The 18996-nt window shown below is 35.2% G+C and overlaps 4 protein-coding genes and 1 non-coding gene across 5 annotated transcripts; 3 read left to right on the forward strand and 2 right to left on the reverse strand.

Moving 5' to 3' along the window:
• Nucleotides 1–176: 176 nt before the first annotated feature.
• On the reverse strand, nt 177–9659 carry NAEGRDRAFT_74233 (uncharacterized protein; the record flags this gene model as incomplete). Its single annotated transcript, XM_002670711.1, has 1 exon — nt 177–9659. The coding sequence occupies one exon, from the start codon at nt 9657–9659 to the stop codon at nt 177–179; it is 9483 nt and encodes a 3160-aa protein (XP_002670757.1).
• A 2631-nt stretch (nt 9660–12290) lies between these two features.
• Nucleotides 12291–13826, forward strand: NAEGRDRAFT_53335 (uncharacterized protein; the record flags this gene model as incomplete). Its single annotated transcript, XM_002670662.1, has 1 exon — nt 12291–13826. The coding sequence occupies one exon, from the start codon at nt 12291–12293 to the stop codon at nt 13824–13826; it is 1536 nt and encodes a 511-aa protein (XP_002670708.1).
• A 2111-nt stretch (nt 13827–15937) lies between these two features.
• NAEGRDRAFT_t695 lies at nt 15938–16009 on the reverse strand. Its single transcript has one exon. It is a non-coding gene; the product is annotated as a tRNA-Pro (tRNA).
• A 420-nt stretch (nt 16010–16429) lies between these two features.
• Nucleotides 16430–17047, forward strand: NAEGRDRAFT_53336 (uncharacterized protein; the record flags this gene model as incomplete). Its single annotated transcript, XM_002670663.1, has 1 exon — nt 16430–17047. One exon carries the CDS (start codon nt 16430–16432, stop codon nt 17045–17047), a length of 618 nt encoding a protein of 205 aa, XP_002670709.1.
• A 358-nt stretch (nt 17048–17405) lies between these two features.
• NAEGRDRAFT_56361 (uncharacterized protein) lies at nt 17406–18980 on the forward strand. The gene has a single exon (XM_002670664.1). The coding sequence runs from the start codon at nt 17468–17470 to the stop codon at nt 18908–18910; it is 1443 nt and encodes a 480-aa protein (XP_002670710.1). The 5' UTR covers nt 17406–17467; the 3' UTR covers nt 18911–18980.
• Nucleotides 18981–18996: the final 16 nt, after the last annotated feature.

Consider the following 18996-nt stretch of genomic DNA (forward strand, 5'->3'; position numbering starts at 1 on the left):
TTTTAAGATAAAATACCGGCTGGACTGGGTTAATGGAATGGAAATATATAAGGAAATAGATATAAATACACATGATGTACAATCACTCTACTAGTGCAATAGGTAGAAAAATGTATTTGATGGATGTAAGATCACTGAAATAAAGAATCTGATAGTTCAAAAACAGTATCTGAGCTTTACTTTTTATTGAGCAATGAAAGCGAGGATAAAAGGGCAACACCAGTTTTTCTTTCCTCTCCGTATTTGAATTGTCTAGTTACAAGGTTGAGTCGTTGATGGAATTGTGACTTGAGGACAGCTCGTTGTTTGGCAGTGAGGAATCTTCTTCCAATTGCTTGAATTGTTGTGGTAGATGATAAAGTTTGTTCAGAAAATTGAGTGGTCTGTTTTCTTGTAAAGGAACCTCGCAGCAAACCTTGGATAGTTTGTAAATTCTCATTCTTGATGCTTAATTCAACTCTCGTTCTTGATCCCTCAATTGCTGATCGAATAGTGAACACCTTATCCGTTATACTCTTGAGTGATTTGGCTTGTTGAATTTGTCTGACTCGGGCTTGCAATAGCGAAATACTACTCAGAGCAAATTCAAATTCATTCCTCTTATTGTGACACATAAAGAGAAGAGCGACAGTGTTAGATAACTCCTTCATATCAGTGAGACTCCCTCTCGTTTCATGACCATAATACAAGCTCTGAAGATAGTTGGCAGAGTCAGAGACAGTTCTGAAATCTTCATTGACAAATCGTCCTCTAATAATACTCTGCAATGCGTTAATATATTGAATGTTGGTATTAAGATCTCTGATTGCAATCTGTTGTTGCATGAGTGATTGAATGGATTCTGTGAGTATTTGCATTTTTTTGAATTCTTGTCTTGTTTGATTGGCTCTGTAGAGGGCAATGATCATATTTCTAGAATCGAGTAGAGAATCTCTGTCCTCATTAAAAGATCTTTTCACTAGGTTTGACCTGAAAAAGGTCTGAATGACAATTAGTCCGCTCATTTTCATATCTCTTTGTTTGAGAGTTGTGAAAGTTCTCACCCTTGATTGAAAGATTTTCATATCTTTCTTTTTCTGATATGTTTTGAGAATGGTAGTCTTTCTTTCCAATAAGGATTGTAAAACAGTGGCCAGAGTGATAGACTTGCTAAAAGATCTTCTTGCAAGTTGCGATTTGAAGAGAGCTTGAATGATAGCAATATTTTCTCTGGTTTTTTCAATTCTTCTTTCTTCAGACATTCTATGGACAATAGATTGAATTGTTTTGATGGATTCGGTTGTGGTGGACGATTGTCTCCTGGTAGAAATTCCATGTAAGCGAGTTGTGACAATTTGAACTTTGGTCATAGAATTTGCATATTGTTTTCTAACTAGACTGGAACTCATGAAGGTTGAAATTAAATCCATTTGAGAGGATATTCTTTCGAAAGTCTTCAATGCTAGTTGTTTTCTGCACAAGGACTGAATGTGAGTGAGAGAATTGATAACTTCTTCTCTACTGGTTCTCGCAGAATATCCTCTTGATGCAGCTTGGAGAGTACCAACACGTTGTAATTGATTTTCATGATTTTTCCTATCTGTATTTCCTCTGGCAGCATTTTGAATTATAGTAATTGAATAGTATCTCCTTTCGTTTTGGTATTCTTGTTGAATTGAACGGCTTCTACAGACAGCTTGTAAATTAAGAATATGCTTTTCGATACGTGATCTTGTGGAGAGTTGAATGAACCCCTTAGCAAATGATGTGAAAATCTGCAATCTCTCCTGTTCAAGGGTGGTTGCATTTCTTTGACTTATGCCATTCCATAAAGATTGAAGTAAAATGACTTGATTGATAGAAGTAGCTTTTTCGTCTTTGGCTTGTTTTCTTCTTAATAGTGATTGAAGAGCACTAACGTCTTGAATAGCTTCAGCATTTTCCCTACGTTTGTATTTACCTTGAAAAGCTGCTTGGATGGTGACTAAATCATGTTGAGCTCTTTCATAACCAGATCTCACAAGGACTCCTTTGGCAAGAGCATGTACATACTTGGTAAATGTTTGGAGTGCATGTATGTTTGATCTTTCCTTGTTTGCTCTCACTAATGCTTGAATCATTTGAGTGGCATTCCTATCAATAGGAGAATAATTGTTCTTTTTAGATGATTTGTTTCTAATCAAAGCTTGCAAGACAATAATCTTGTTAAGGGTTTGATTTTTCAACATGTTGATATTTCTAGAATTAGCCAGTGCTTGTAGAGAAATTAAATCTGAAATGTGTTGCTTTCTGCTCTGTTCTTCAGCTTTTCTCCTTACCAATGCTTGCAATACTATGATACCAGAACAATCCATGTGAGTCGTGCTTCCTCTTAAAAAGGCTTGAATTATTGTTATATTTTCTAGTTGCTTTGATTCTATGTTTTGCATTGCAGAGGATCTACATCTAGCTTGTATTGCTAATACTGCATTCTTGGATATTTCAAACTCTGCTCTTGTAAATCTATTTCTGATTAGTGACTGGATAATTTCAATATTGTTTAAGGAGTTTTTTACCAATAGTCTGGTCTTATTTCCTCTAAGGAAGGCACAAACCATTGAACTTGAACTAGTTTGTTTATCCAATTTCTTTTGTACTATTTTTGATCTTATTAATGATTCCAAAGTTTCCAATCTTTTCAAATCCAATTTCATCTTGGCAGCTTCAGATGATTTCCTAATAGTACTTTGAAGATTGGTAACAAATGCCATGCTGGTTTGAGCTAGTCTTCTTTCCATGCCTGATTGTATTAATGCATGAATAAGATGAACACTCTCAATAGGGGATGCATGTTCAGTCCTTTCCTTGTGAGAAATTATTAAATTTTGTATCATGGAGACTGCTTCAAGTTGGTTAAGTTTGCTGGCAACTGTTGAGCTTGATCTAAAAGCAGATTGAATGGTAATAATTTGATTCTGCATGCGATTTCTACTAGTTCTTTCTGTATTACCTTGTAGCAAGGCATGCAATAGATTCACTCCACCTCTAATTTTTTGTTCATTAAACTTCCTGATAGTGGCTTGAGCAACAACCAACTTTTGAATATAAACCCTGCCATGGGAATTGTTCCTAACAATATGTCCTCTAATAAGAGCTTGCAAACTTGAAATTCGCTGCTTTTCACTCTCCAAACTAGCAGACACAAGGTTGGATCTTGCTGCTGATTGTATAATTTGAATTTGTTCCATCAATTTAAGCTTGACTTCTCTTTCTATGCATCCTTGGTTTAGTGTTTGAACAATTGTGGCAACATCTCTAAAAGCAGACATTTGGAGCTTTTCAACCAGAGATTTTCCAAGTGATTGAAAGGTCAAAATAGCATCTTTTTGTCTACCATCGTTGACCCTTGTAAAGTGGCCAACTACAGCGCTTTGTATTATCTTGGTATTTCTGATTGCCTTCTCGGTTTCCCTACATTTCAAGAATCTCCTGACCAAAGATTGCATTATTTCCACCAAGTCCCTTGTTAAGTAAAAGGTTTGCCTTAATGATCTACCTTTAAAAAAAGATGCAAGGGTATTACTATCCTCAAAACGGTTCCTTACCAGAGCTGACTGTAACAAGGTTGAAATAATATCTATTTTGGACTTTTCTTGTTCCGCTAATCGCCTTGTGTTGAATGACCTAGCACTCAATGAAAGGATAGAAATCATGTCCAAATGAGCTTGTTTGCTTGTCATTACATGTTTTCCTCTGATTGCACTCTGAATTACAAGCACTTTGGTTAATTGATACATGTCCACATGGTTATTTCCACGTCCTCTGAAGAAGGCCTGAATATTAGTGATACTATCATGTACATGTGAAAAATTCTTCCTTTCCAAATATCCTCTAATGAGAGCTTGCTGAGTGTTGATGTGGTTTTTGGTAGGTTGTAGATTTTTTCTCTCATCTCTTCCTCTCATGCTAGATTGCAAATTGATGATGTAAATTGTGTACTGTTCATGTTGTGCACGTAGCGTGTGAGAAAGAATGAGAGATTGTAAAATCTTGATGTTGTTGATGCATGTTTCCGATTGTTTTCTATTGATGTATGCTCTTCCGAATGTTTCAACTAAAAGAGAAGAGTCAATCAAGTCCTGATGTTCCTTCAACTTTGCATGTCCTCTTACCACAGCTTGAACATATTTGGTGTTGTTTGAAAGGGTTGAAAGGTGAGCCTTTTCCAATTTGCTTCTTATACGAGCTTGTAAAGTTTTGATCTTGTTCAATTCATTGATGAAATCTCCTCTACAGAAAGAGGATTGTAAAAAACCTTGTACGATTTGAACATTTTCTACATTTTCAATAAATTTGTTCTCTGTCAATTGTCTTCGGGAAAGTGATTGAATAACAGTAACATATTCATTAACACTGCTTTCTATTTTCCTGGCTATAAAACCACGTACCGAAGCTTGAAGAGTCAAAATGTTATAGTGGTTATGTCTAAAGGATTTGATTTCATTCTTTTTACGAATGTTGGATTGCACCAACAATACGTTATTCATTTGTTTCTCTTGTTCTTGAGTTATTAAAAAGGTCTTGACTCTTGCCTGAAGAGTTATTATTAAACTCTTATTTTGTGAAAATTCCTTTCGTGCAAAGTTTCCAAATAAAACAGATTGGGTATTCACTAAATCTTCTCTTCTGGCAGATAAATCTTTTCTTGTGAGATAAGATCTAGCTGCAGTTTGAATCATTCTCAAGTTCGCAACACTGTTTCTAAACAAGCATCTTGTTTCGAATGTCCTTAAAAGTGCCTGAGTAAAACAGATTCTAATTAGTTCATTCTTATGCTCCAAACGTTGCACATGACCTTTCATGAGAGAACCTAATATATTTGAGCTTTCAGTTGTGTGTTTAACAAGTTGATTTTCAATTTTTCCTTGATATAATGTTTGAATTTGATGGGCCAAATTAATTTTAACTTGAAAACCACGTCTAGTCTGTACGCCTCGCAGCCATGATTGTATAGTCGAAACCTTTCGTTGAGTTTGGTGCATCAATGAACGGTTTAGCTTCCCTGAGAAAGACGCTTGAATACTATTGATGGCATTAATTCGATGCTTCAAATCAATTCTTCCCAAATGTCCCTTGATTGAATGCTGTAAAGTTTGAACAGCATTTTGCAAGGAATGCTTATTTACTTGCTCCAATGTGCCTCTTGCTCTTGACTGAATTAGATGGGCAGCATTTCTCGTATCATAAAATTTCATCTGTCCACTGTGGCCACGAGCCAAAGAGGTCAAGAGAAGTGCCTTATCTAAATCCGTGCAAGCTTGCGAAGCGGTATTAATGCTCCTTAATAGAGTTTGAAGAAGCAACACACCCTTTTTAAGATCTGTATATTCCTTCCTTCTTGCGACAGCGTCAATTAAAGTTTGTAGGACAAGCACGTCCGATTTATACCTTTGGACTACCTTTTGTTGTTCTAGTCCACGACCATTGGCTTGAAGAAGGGAAGCAACTTGCACATATTGAGATAGGTCCTTTCTTACAAATAAAGATCTTGAAACAGGTTGAACAAGGATAGCAACGTGTTTCTTCTTTTTAAAGTCTAGGAATACCTTTCTTGCACAACAAACAGATTGAATTAAAGTGGATGCATTCAACGCTGAATCTTTGAATTTCTGAATCAATTTGGCTCTTATAAGCGATTGTACAAGTGTAATTCTATTACATTGTTCTTTAAAGGTTGTACGAGCATTGAAACCCCTGATTGCACTATCCATAATCAAACATTTTGAATTCAAAGATTTTCTGTTTCGGTATTCGATAAATCTTCTGGAAAGCGTTTGAATGGTAGTAATGTCATTGATTAGATGGTTCAAATTGGATTGGCATTGCTTGACCCTTATCAAGGTCTGTATTGCTTGGATATTAGAAATTTCCTTAGAGGAGTCTTGTTTCAAAAGTATTCTCCTGATCAATGCCTGAAGTAATGGAATGGATTCACTAGTGGTTTGATATTTCTTTCTCTGATTGCATCCTAGTATCGTAGATTGAATTACTTTGATATTTTCCATAGAAAGAGTAAAGCATTTAGCTTGTTGTCCAGCTCTGAATAATCCTTGGATTACTACAGCAGAGTCCAAACTTGTTGTGAGATTAGTTCTTTCCAATCTTCCAACTAATGCTGCATTGAATAGATGAGCCAAATTTCGGAGCAATTGCAGGTTTTTCCTACTAACATTAGAAGACATCATAGCTTGCAAAACCTCAATTGAGGAGGAGAAGATTACCATTTCCTGCCTGTCAGAAGAACCCTTGATGGATGCTTGCAGAGTGAGTAAAAAATTCTCCAATTGGCTCACTTCCTTCATTGCTGCTCTTCCTCTAACAAGACTTTGAAGCAATATTATCCTACTTGTCAAAACCGAACGAGAATGTTTAACTGATAATGCCTTGGAAAGAGCTGTAAATATTTCGGATCTATCCAATTCGAATCTATAAATTTGTCCTTCTCCTTTGCCTCTGCAAAAGCTTTGCATTATCTGTATGGCTTCCTTCTTCGATTGTAAATCTTTTTGCTTATGATGTCTCCTTACAAGTGACTGTAAAGTAATGATTTGTTGAATATTGTGTCTTGTGAAGGAGACTAATAATCTAGACCTTGAAATAGACTGAAGAATTACAATTTGTTGAATATTCTTTGCAAAACAACCTCTTTCAAGTTTTGATCTGGAGAGCGATTGAATACATTCCAAGTTCAACTTGTTAGAATTGAAATCTTCTTGTTGGTATCTTCTTCTGTGCCAAGTTTGAACGGTGAGAGCAGTAACCCTCATCAGATTGAATGTCTCTCTGATTCTATTAGACTCGCACAACACTGCAATGTTTGAAAGGGCTTGAGTCCTGAACACCTCAAAGGCAAAGAGTGAACAAACTCTAATTAACTCTGCATCCTCGACAAGTCTTTGGTCTTCCATGATTTCGTCCTCCTCTCCAAAATAAGGTCTCATTCTCGGTATTTCACAATTGTCAGGATAGCAATCATAATTAAATCTAACTACAGCCTCCATGAACTCGATAATGAAAAGTGGAATATACTTGAAATCAAGTGGGAATAGCCGTATTTCGTTCAAGTATGGGAAGAGTTGTACTTGAACCCATATCAACAAAAGGGGAACCGTAGATTTTGCATCTTCTTCTACCACCTCATCTACCTTTTTGCTTGTTGTCGAATAGTAATGTTCATTCATTTTGGTGAGAACGGATTTAAGTTTTTCTCCATCATAGTGAACCAGTAGAGCTTCGTGGAAAATGTGTGAGAGAGGGTGTTCATCTCCAATTTTCATCAATGACTTGTAATTTTCCACATACTTTTCTGCATCTTCGATTGATATCTTTTCAGAAATCAAGTCAACTATACCTCTAACATTATCACCTCTAGGATCTAATTTTTCAATTTCCTTTCTCAAAATTGCTGGGGTTAGTTTGGATTTAATCTTATCCAAAGAAGTAGGTTCCTCTGGGAATTGTATTCCTTCTTCATCTGAAATTTTTTCAATTTCCGATTGGTCTGATGATGACTCTCTGCCATGTCTCTTCAGTGGAGGTTCTTCATAATTTGCCAGAGATTCTAAGGATGTAACCTTAGCCATATCAGTGGATGTTGGTGTTGAAGGAGTTTTTGCCTTTTTGGCAAACTTGTTGAAAAAACTTTTGATTTTTTCACTTTTTGTCTTTTTTCTTTCTAATAGTTGACTACTTGTCAATGCTATTTGCGTATTACTATATGTTGATTCATCATCATCAAGTGTATCCAAACTCTGTCCTACAGAACGGCTGAAATTATTGTTTCTTGCTGGTGCTGATGCAACAGAAAATGCAGTGAAATTACTGTGAGAAGAAATTGTATCAAAAAGATCATCCCTTTCCACAGATCCCTTCCCATCCATTAGACTGATTTTAAATGATTTGGATATATTCATGGCTTGAGATCTTCTGACTGGACTCTTTGGAGTTGTTGAGCCAGAAGCTTTTTCAGCCAGCTCTGAAAAATTGACACCCTTTCTTCTTTTCTGAGACAAATCTTTGTGTACTCCATTAAATTCTGTCAACTTGACTAGAACTTCACTCACCTCACTATTAACATGAGAATGGGTTGTGGTTGTACTTATTTGAGAGGCAAAGGTGTGAGTATATTGTGAATATTGAGATTCTTCTGGTGATACAGGTGTTGCTGTTTCCTTCTTTTTTCTTTTTAATTTTGTAATTATGGAAGGCAACTTTCCTAGTAGAGATTTTGATCTTCCTTTCGTGGTTTCCTTTGTTATTGGAACTACTATAGAGGGAACAACAACTAGAGGTCCTTGAAAATTATTGTTTGCTGATGCTGATGTATTACTGGTACCAGTATGATTAGGTGTATTTCCACTAGAAATATCCGATGTATTCATATCATCAAAATCATTGTCAGATTCATTCTCCTCTCCTTGCATATCATTCTCTGTAATATCATCAAATGATGCTCCATACACTCTATTGCCATGTTGAACATTTTGAGTTGATGGTGTAATGCTGGATGCACTTGGTGGTGGTGAGGGTCTTCCTCTTGGTGAAAATTCATTCCTTGGAGAACGACCATTTGGCATGATTGACCTAGGTGATAATAAGTTACCTCCTCTCGGAGTGTATAAATTGTGAGCTAGTGAATGTGATCGATGTGTACGACCACCACTCTTGGATGAAGATGTTGTAGATGCAAGTGAACTCTTATTTGAATTATTTCTAAATCTACCAACAGGTCTATTCTGTACAGGTGGTTTACTAATTACTATGGCTACAGGTGTGGAGGAATTAATTGATGGTGAATTATCGCTATTATTGTTGGTTTGTTTACTCGATGTTACTAAATTATTCGAATAGATTATTACTCCTCCTCCATTAGTTGAAGAAGTACTTGTTCCATTCTGATTATTAGGTATTTGTCTATAGAAGGAAGAAGATGAATGTAGGGATGTATTGCTATTATTGTTACTATTATTGAAAAGGGATGCTGGATTGGAATTTTGAATGGCAGAAAGTTTTAACTGGGGAATGACAGCAGGTACTCTTTTCGAGGAAGTAGAAGAGAAGGTAGATGCATTAGGTGGAGTGGATGGAGAAATTGGTGAAAAGGTCGTGTTATTACTTCCCTGAAGATGATGAAGATTTGAGGCAAAATTGGGACTTGATGACTGAGAACGATGTCTTGGTGATAATGTCGATGATGAAGACAATGAATTGGCAAGTGATAAATTAGAAGAACCCACATTCCGTAAAACTGAAGAAGCCGAAAGTATTCCTCCTCCTACTCCTCCTGGTGAATTCGAGTTATCCAAACATTGACTATTACCTATCGATAATTGACCTCCATTATTATTATTATTACTAATAATATTATTATTAATCGAAGCAGCAATCAATCCTCCAATATTATTATTATTATTATCCATAATACTATTATTTAAATTAATTGTTCCTTGTTGTTGCACACTTGTCGGCGATGATACAACAACAGATGCAGATGCACCTCCTCCTCCTCCCTGAGCAGACGAAGAAATACTTCCATTGAAAAGAACATTTTGTGCAGCTGCTGATGATGATAAATTGGCGGCGGGAAGTAAATCTTGATGGAGGCGGGAAGTGATTTTTTCGGGATTTATCGAATTTCCCATCTCTCTATGATTTCATACTAGGTGTTATGGGAGAGAGGCAGAGGCTTGGGAAGGGAGAGAACCAATTTGTTTTTTTGGTTTTGTGATGAGTGATAGCGCTTCTGCTTGATGTGTTGTTGTTGATGATGAAAAAGTGGAAATTGATTGGCGAATTTTTTCAGAATGAATTTTGACAGGAGACTTCCGTACGTGTTGTTTGGCAGGTGGCTTTCAGATTGGGGTTGGATCAGGTGAAAAGTTTGCGACTTCCATCTATGAGCAAAATTCTTGTTCCATGTTGATCAATATCAGGTTGACTTTAATTTTACAACCATTGTATTTCAATATTTGAATTCAGATTTACTCAAAAAGTTTTAGATTGAAACACGTTCTAGATAGAATTTCTGTCTTGAAAAATATAAATTAGTTTTATTAAGATTGAAAATTAATATTATTTTGATTCGAAATTTGGAATTAAACCTGATAATATTACACTCACAACAATTCTTCTGTCCTGTGCTGAACATCATGATATTGGAAAGGGTCATACCCGACTACATCAAGGAGAATAGACTTGTTGGTGATGTCTCATAAACTTTTACTCTAAATGTACTGATTTAGAGACTGCTCTCTCAATTTTCGAATCAATTATTAAGAAAAAGAAGGAAGTGAACTCATACACGTACAATGCTATTATTTTTGCATGTGCAGAGCATGGGCAGTCAAGCCATTGCTTTAAATTCTTCACTCAAATGATACAGAGCAATATTGAGTTATTGCCAACACCAGAAACATTCACAGCTTTGCTTACTGCTTGTAGCCATTCTCATATGTACGATAAAGCCTGGGATATCTACAATTCTATGGGAACAAGTTTCGGTATTGAACCAAGTAATATTCATACATCTTGTTTGATTGATGCACTAGCGAGATCTGGGCAATTTGTGAAAGCTCTTGAAATAATTGGAAAACGCAAAGATAAAGTATATTGGATGACTCTGATGGGAGCATGTAGAAAATTCAACCATGTTGAGATAGCAGAGAAGGCTTTTGATGCATTGATTGACATTGATTCAACAGATGGTTCATATTATGTTTTATTATCCCATATTTATATATTCAACAATCAAATGGAAAAGGCAGCAACAATAAGATTTAATGAAATATAATAATGGCTCAAAAGTTGTTGGAGTCACTTCTGTGATACATTGGCGACGAGATTCACACCCAGTGATGACAGATAAGCATCTCATTCAAGTCGAGCTTGATAAATTGATTAATGAACTAATGGAGGCAGGTTATTCTCCAGATACTAGATGGGTTACCAGAATAGAAACTTTGAGCACTGAAGAAAAACGAAACCTTTTATGTAGGCATTCTGAAAAGATTGCCATGGCGTATGCTTTTGTCAGAATGCCAAAAACTAAACAAATAGTCTTATTCCAAAACCTGACTGCCATGAAGCAACAAAGTACATTTCCAAAGTGAGAAAATGATTGTTGTGAGAGATGCAAGTCGATACTACCATATTAAGGACGGAAAATGTAGCTGTGGTGATAATTGGTAATAACTGTACTAATTTCACTTACAATAATTCAGTCTTACCAATTTATCAAACATCAAATAATAATATCGTATCAAATGAAAACAACTAGAGATTCTTTCCTGTTAGAATCAAATAAGTATCTGGACTTGAAGTACAAATCCAAACACACTCCATTATAATATCATCACTGTTGTTCCTCCGAGTGAATCGGACTACTCAGAGACTAATCTCTCTATCTCTCAATCATCTAGAGGCTTATCGACATTACATAACAGACTTGTTTGATAGTATGTCGGAGAAGGTATTCGTTCAAGTTGTTTTAATAACAAATCTGATATTATAACAATATCTCTTTGCAACCCAAAAAGTTAAGGTATATGATCCAGTCTAGACAGAATACTTTCCTTATTTACCTTTGGACATGTTGAGATAAAACGAAGACATAATATTGAGATTGGTCCTTGGAGGATGGCCTTAATAATTTATAGGTTCTGCGAAGTTATGTATTGGTCCCTTAAGCTTGCAGTGGGGAAGAGAATGTAGGAAAAGTCGAATACAAAAACATCATGACAAATAGTAATCAAATCATGGTGTTGAGAATTGTAAATACTAATATGAATTTACATGATTTATCAATATCAAATATTGGATTCTTGATCCACAAGTGTTGCTTAATATCATCTCTAATACCCTATTAGAGCATTAATTTTAAACCGCCAATAGTTCCATTGTCCAAAACCAAACCACATCCTTAATTTGGCTAGCATATCCGAAAATCCAAATTCAGAACGTATTGCTTATGGCGCATATGCTTGCGTCAATCGAATCAGCAGCATGAAGCTCAACTTTGCAGATGATGGATCTGCTAAGAGGACAAGACCTAAACAAACTCAAAAAAAACCAACAACACAACAATCACAACATTAAGCAGAAGAGGAATAAGAACTCTTTCTTTAGTAGTACTACTCTCTGACAAGCACTGCAAGACCGCATATAATATTTGGTGGTTCGATTTCTTCTTTTTTAAAAGCTCTCACAGAAAGTGAACTGGATTGGATCACAATAATATTATACAATATATTATAATATTCAAGAATAATTATACTATGAATCATCCTGCACCCAATAATAGTGATATCATCAACTATGCAAATGGGCATCCTCATCGTCATAACCAACAACAACAGCAGCAACAAGATACTCAACACTTTTATTCAAAATCCTATCCAACTTCCTTTAATAATGAAATTGGAAACATCAACAGAAGTGAAGGGGTGAGAGAACCACTCAACCCTGTTTGGAATAATACTCAACCATATCAGAACCCAAATAAGAGTGCAGCCTCCATGCTCATGTTTCCTCATGATGATGACAGAAGTCCTCTAACCTATTCATTAATATCTTCACCTGCCAACAATACTACAAATACAACAACACCATGTACATCTTCTCACAACCGTAATGCTAACAATACCACTAGTTCAAGTATACCACAAGCATCAACAGAGAGATCCTCATGTACTAACTACATGTATCCAACGTCCTCAAACAACAACTCAAACATCCAACAACAATATCCTCAAAGGAAACAATCTTCTCCACCACCTCACTATCCAATCAGAAATAATAATCAATCTGTACATGATGTGGCGCCTTCACCCATACAGCGTAATACACCTTCTTCAAATGGCTCAACCATAAACAGTCAATTGCTCCATGACTGTCGGGGTGTACAAATTAATAATTATGATATACCTAGTTCGAATTGTCAAAGAGAGGATGGAAAATCATTCATCCAACAACCTGATCAGCTTGTCCAAACAAAACAAGAATTCAAAACAAACATAACCATCAGTAGCAGCTCGGATATTGATTTTCCCAACAATATGAATAATACCAATAGAGTTTCGACTGATCATCATCAGCCTACATGTATTATTAATAATAATAATTATAATAATAATAATAATATGAACGAATTCAATAACACTAGAAGAACAACATCATCATCAACATATGGTTATAATAATAATAATTCTACGACATTAGACCAGAATATGTTTAATAATTCCTCTTCACCACCTCCTTCTTCCATGTTGCAATATTATAACTCACAACAACATCATAACAACAACAATAACTCTGTATCAAATATTCCTAATCAGAAGAGAATTTCTCCAACTGTAAATTATGAATCTTCTTCGACTGGTAGGATTGTTGATGAATCAGCATCATATCATAATGGTAGTAGAGCAACAACAAGCTTACCACAACAACAGCATGCAGCAACATCCTCACATGACAATACACATGTACTACCTTATTATAATGCACATCCTTCTAGACATGCATCGCCTACATCCACCACCTATCAATACTCCCCACATCAGCAGCACCAACAACAACATGTACAACAATCACCTAGAAGTTTGCCAACTGATCAGCCGAGAGAATATCCTTCTTCTTATTCTGATCCAGTGGTGAGTAATTCTTCTCAACCACCACAGTATCAGCCATCATTACAGAAAGATAATAGATCGTTGGATCCTTCTTATTCAGCTAATGGATATCACTCGCAACAGCAGTATCAATTAACAACACAAATAATACTACTAGCAGCAATCATACTAGATCAAATTTAAGTGCTAATTTCCATTCCTCAACTGATTTTTCATTTAGTGGAAGAAATGCAAGTCATAGTGGATCCTCTGATGATAATTCTGATTCAAAACTGAATCATGGAGGAGCTTTGAATGGTGATTCTAGAAAACACAAGAAGAAAGGTCCAAAGAAGAGAGAAATTTCAAGAGATGATATGAAAAAGTATTTCCATGTTTCTCAAACAGTTGCTGCTAAAATGTTAGGAGTTTCAGTTAGTACTCTTAAAAGAAGGTAAGTTGTCTTCTCGAAGAAAATCATCTAATTCTTGTATTTATCATGTTTGCTCTCATGTACATTGATTGCATAATACTTAATGTAAATGTATTAATTATCAATATTATGTTGATGCATCTTACATCCAATGCATGTATCTGAATTTAAATTATATCGGATGAACCAATTCGCTTTTTGCTGATTCCTCCCTTAATGCATTTAACATTGGTATTTACCGTAAAAAAACTTACTTTCATATTTGGACTTTAAGATTTTATGAGGAGTTTAACATGAAATGGCCATATGTGCCTTCAAAAACCAATACTTCAAAGAGAAAGAAGGATGACAATGGGGAGACAACATTGGGAAGTGGTGATAATAGTCAACAAAACTCAGATGAGCATGCTTCATCACATGAGATGGTACTTCCTCATCAACAACAGCAACTGCAACCACCATCCTCATTCGATTCACCTTATAAGAAATTGAAGAGAGATGTTATCTTTGATCCACCAAATAATGTAGTTAGCGAGCAAAATCATCTTTCTGCAACATTCACATACTTCTTATCAAAATAATGTTCAGAATGCACCACCACCTCAATATTCTCAAATGAATGATAGAAATTCATCCACACATGGATCCATGCATGCCTATCCAACATCCATTAATGTAAATAATAATCATATAGAAAATGGATCAACTAGTTTACATATCAGAAATGAGAATGTTTCAAATGTAGCTCCAACAAGACATGCTCAAGTGGTTTCTTATCAACATGCTGAACCTTATCCTCCTTCCTCTTCTGCTACCATTCGAAACAATATCAATAACAGTACATCTACCTCACTCATGTCTTATCATGCTCCACAACAAACAATGAACCATGCCAATCATGGTATCATACATTCTAATTCACCTCCTGGTTACATGATGAGAGGAGAAGATGTTTATTCATCAGCTGCAACTACATCTCAATCACAACATTTTGAAGCAGCTACAGTTTCTGGACCAACTACCAATATGTTACCTCCTATTTCCTCTTTTAAAATGGAATCTTGGAAGTAATTAATACACCCAATTGTTTAATTGTTTGACATGTTACATATGCCATGTCACTTTGGAACCTGATCGTTTTTTGCAAACAATAAAAGGATCTTTGTTATCCAAAATTATACTCAAGGTGCATTGTTTAATAAGGAAATCATCAGATATTAAATAGTTCACTGTTTCAAACGACATTTTCCTTTCGTCAGATATGCATTTTTTAGTGTGGATGATTTACTATTTGCAATTTATTTACAATGAAATTGAGGAGGAGCAGTAATTAGAATAGTCAATTCCTAATACCGCTCCATATATGTGAATTATGAAACAAGTGACATGATAGCAGCTGATTAATTGCAGGAATGGGTTTAATTGTATAAATGTTAAATACGTAAACATCTTCACCCGTTGAATACCTTCAAGTATACAATTACATTGAAGCCACTTTTACAATTAAATACCTAGATAAAGACAATGATTTAAGATTGGATGTAAACAATCTCCAATATATATTCAAAATATCGATCAGTGTTGCTGCTCAATAACAACTTCCAAAGCGTGAAATTTGAATCAGATCAACAACTTATATTTTGAGGGTTGGTCTGGGAATCGAATTGCAATAAAAAATTTGAAAGACCAGAGAATAAATACATTGATATAACAGCCAAGAAGCGCGATGGGCTCATAACCCATAGGTCCTAGGATCGAAACCTAGATTTGCTAATCGTTTTACAATTTTGGAATTGAAAATGTTTAAAATATTTAAATCTATTAATAAATTTAGTGAACTAAGGTAAGAAAACCTTATCTATCCAATACATTTAAAAGGAAAGGGGACCAGTGGGAATCGAACCCACGGCCTCTCGCACCCAAAGCGAGAATCATACCACTAGACCATGGTCCCTTACACTATTATTTGCTTAAGACATAGATCCCAATAGTTTGTTGTGTTTTCTCGAATAATTTGTAGGCACTGTTTGTTTAAGCAAGTTAAAATTTTGAAAAGAATAACAAAAAAGACTACAGCACCACAGGTTCCCAAGTTGTCTCCAACCTCAGTATTGATGTGGCTCGACGATGCTTAACTTCTCAAATCGGACGGGATGAGGTGCATTCATCGTGATATGGCCGTAGCCGTTCATTAATAAAAAATTTGAAATATAAATCAAATTCACACCAGTTTCTTGAAAGAAGCAACATTTCTTAGCTATTCTGTTACACAAAAACTGGGAAATTGAATAGAATTAAGTTGGGAATTCCCAACTCGATATTCCTCATCATATAAATCAAAGTTGGAAATATTAATTGTCATAAATAAAAAAAAATGATGAACAACCAAACAAACGAAACAGTAGAACAAGCAAATGAATTAAAGTACGAATTAAACTCTGTTGTTGAACGTTTAGATCAAGTGGTCATGGCTTGGAGCAGTAAAATGACCAAACGCGAGAATGATTTTCAAGAATTACAAAAACTTTCAACAAAATTCACATTCAAAGAAGGTGAAATTATCAAACTAAACATTAGTGGAATCGTTTTCAAGGTTTTTAAGGAAACTTTGGATCAGAAAATTGTAAAACCTAAACCTACAACAATTAAATTTACAAATAGTAGACTTAGAAATGAACAAAGTATGGAACAGTCAACGGAGGAAGTTCAATATTATCCACCTAACTTTTTCAATGTACTCATGTCTGGAATTCACAATTTATCGATGGATAAGGATACAAATGCGATATTTATTAATAGAGATCCAACTCATTTTCATTGCATTCTCAATTATTTGAGAGGTCAAGGACATTCGAAAGATTTCGTTCTTCCAAAAGATTCGTATGCTCTCGAATGTTTGTTTATCGAAGCAAGATTTTACATGTTGGAAGGTTTGATGGAAATTATTGAGAGAATTTCTCCAAATATTAAACAAAATTATTGCAGAGATTAGTTTAAAAGAATTGCAAACTAAACTCTTTAGATTCTGCCAATTCTTCAATATACAATTATATTCTGTAACTTCTTTGAATAATAAACCAACACGTAATTGTCAATCCTCATTCCAATTAAAGATGCTTCTGACATTCAATTTCTCCATCTCTTTAAACCAGTTTCGAACAACTGAATTCAACACTTTCTTGCATTCACGCCATTCTCAACATTTTCAGCATTTTCTTACATCCACAACGCATTCCAATCATTGTAATCTTTGAATTTCTCTTCTTCTTATCTCTCAAGTCCTTAAAGAATCCGCACAATAAACCCAAATATAGACCACAACAAGTCAACTCACGTACAATGAATTGTAAAAAAAAACAAAGCAACATACATTGAGCAGTACGCACACTCTCTTTTGCACTACTAACTCAAGATGTTCGCAGAGGAAACTCATGGTCATTACCATGATAAAAAGAAGACGAAACTCGCCAAAGATAATGTTGACGAAATGATTGAAATTGAAATGCCAAATAATGCAAATAACAGCAGTAGTGGAAACGGAGATGTGGCTGGACAACAAACAGTAATGCATAGAATTGGTTCTTCTCCGACCTTTAGTCCAGTTTCTGTTCCTAGGTTAAATGTTTCGTATGTGGATCAAGCTACTCGAGAGTGGCAATCGGATTTTAAACAATTTCCTCTAGTGGATACAGCCAATATTTCAAAGAAGGAAGTTGTAGAGTTTTACGAAAAGCAAAATGAAATGGTTGATGAATATTCGAAACTTTTCAAATCCAAGTTGGAGCATTCGGACGAAACTACAACTGAAGGCGATTTGACAGGACGTTCTGTTGCCAATGAAGCTGCTTTCGAACAGGAAGAACATATTACACCTGCCATGAAAAGATTAGAATATTGGTGCATTCACTTGTCATTTTGGACAAACGTTTGTTTATTTGTGTTGAAATGTTCTGCGAGTATCTTATCAGTTTCTCTCTCAGTTATTACATCCACAATTGATTCTGCTTTGGATTTATTATCTGGTTTGATTATTTATATTACTTCATTGTATAGAAGAAGAAAGAATGATATTTATCAATATCCAATTGGTAGAAATAGATTGGAACCAATTGGTTTTGTAATTTTTGCTACTTGTATGTGTACTGCAAGTTTGCAAATTATCAAGGAAGGTTTATCTCAAATCGTGACAGGTCTCATTACAGGTGATGTTTATATTAATGCAAATAGCTCAGATGATTCAAATGCTGAAGTTGACTGGATGTTTGGTATTATGATTCCTAAATATGTTGCCACTATTTTCTATTGGTATGGTATTGGTGTCCTGTTGGCAACCATTCTCATCAAATTGGCTCTCCATTTGATTTGTAGAAGAGTTAAACATTCTCCTTCAGTTATTGCCTATGCATTCGATCACAGAAATGATGTCTTGTCTAATAGTTTGTTGCTTGTTTCCCTATTCTTGAGCAAATATTTGTGGTGGCTCGATTCTATTGGTGCTGTCATTTTGAGTATTTACATTATTAAGAGTTGGATTGACGAATCTTTGGAACATGTGACTAAACTTGTTGGTTTGACTGCTGATAAGGAATACATTCAAAAGTTGACATTCATGGCATTGAATCATAGTCCTCTAATTACTCAAGTTGATTCAGTAATGGCCTATTATTCTGGTGCCAATATGATTGTTGAGATTGATGTTGTCTTGCCAAAGGAAACTCCACTCTTGGAATCTCACGACGTTGGTGAAACATTGCAAAAGAAGATTGAATCCTTGCCAGATGTTGAAAGATGTTATGTCCATTTGGATTATGAATTTTCACATACAAAGGATTATGAACATGTCGTTAAGGATTAATTTTAAACACACAATTATATAACTCGACAACACAGACTTGTCTTTGTAAATATTAAATATATATTCACATAATATTTATTCTAGAG

Source organism: Naegleria gruberi, assembly GCF_000004985.1.
Source record: "Naegleria gruberi genomic scaffold NAEGRscaffold_68, whole genome shotgun sequence".
Lineage (NCBI taxonomy): Eukaryota > Heterolobosea > Eutetramitea > Acrasida > Naegleriidae > Naegleria > Naegleria gruberi.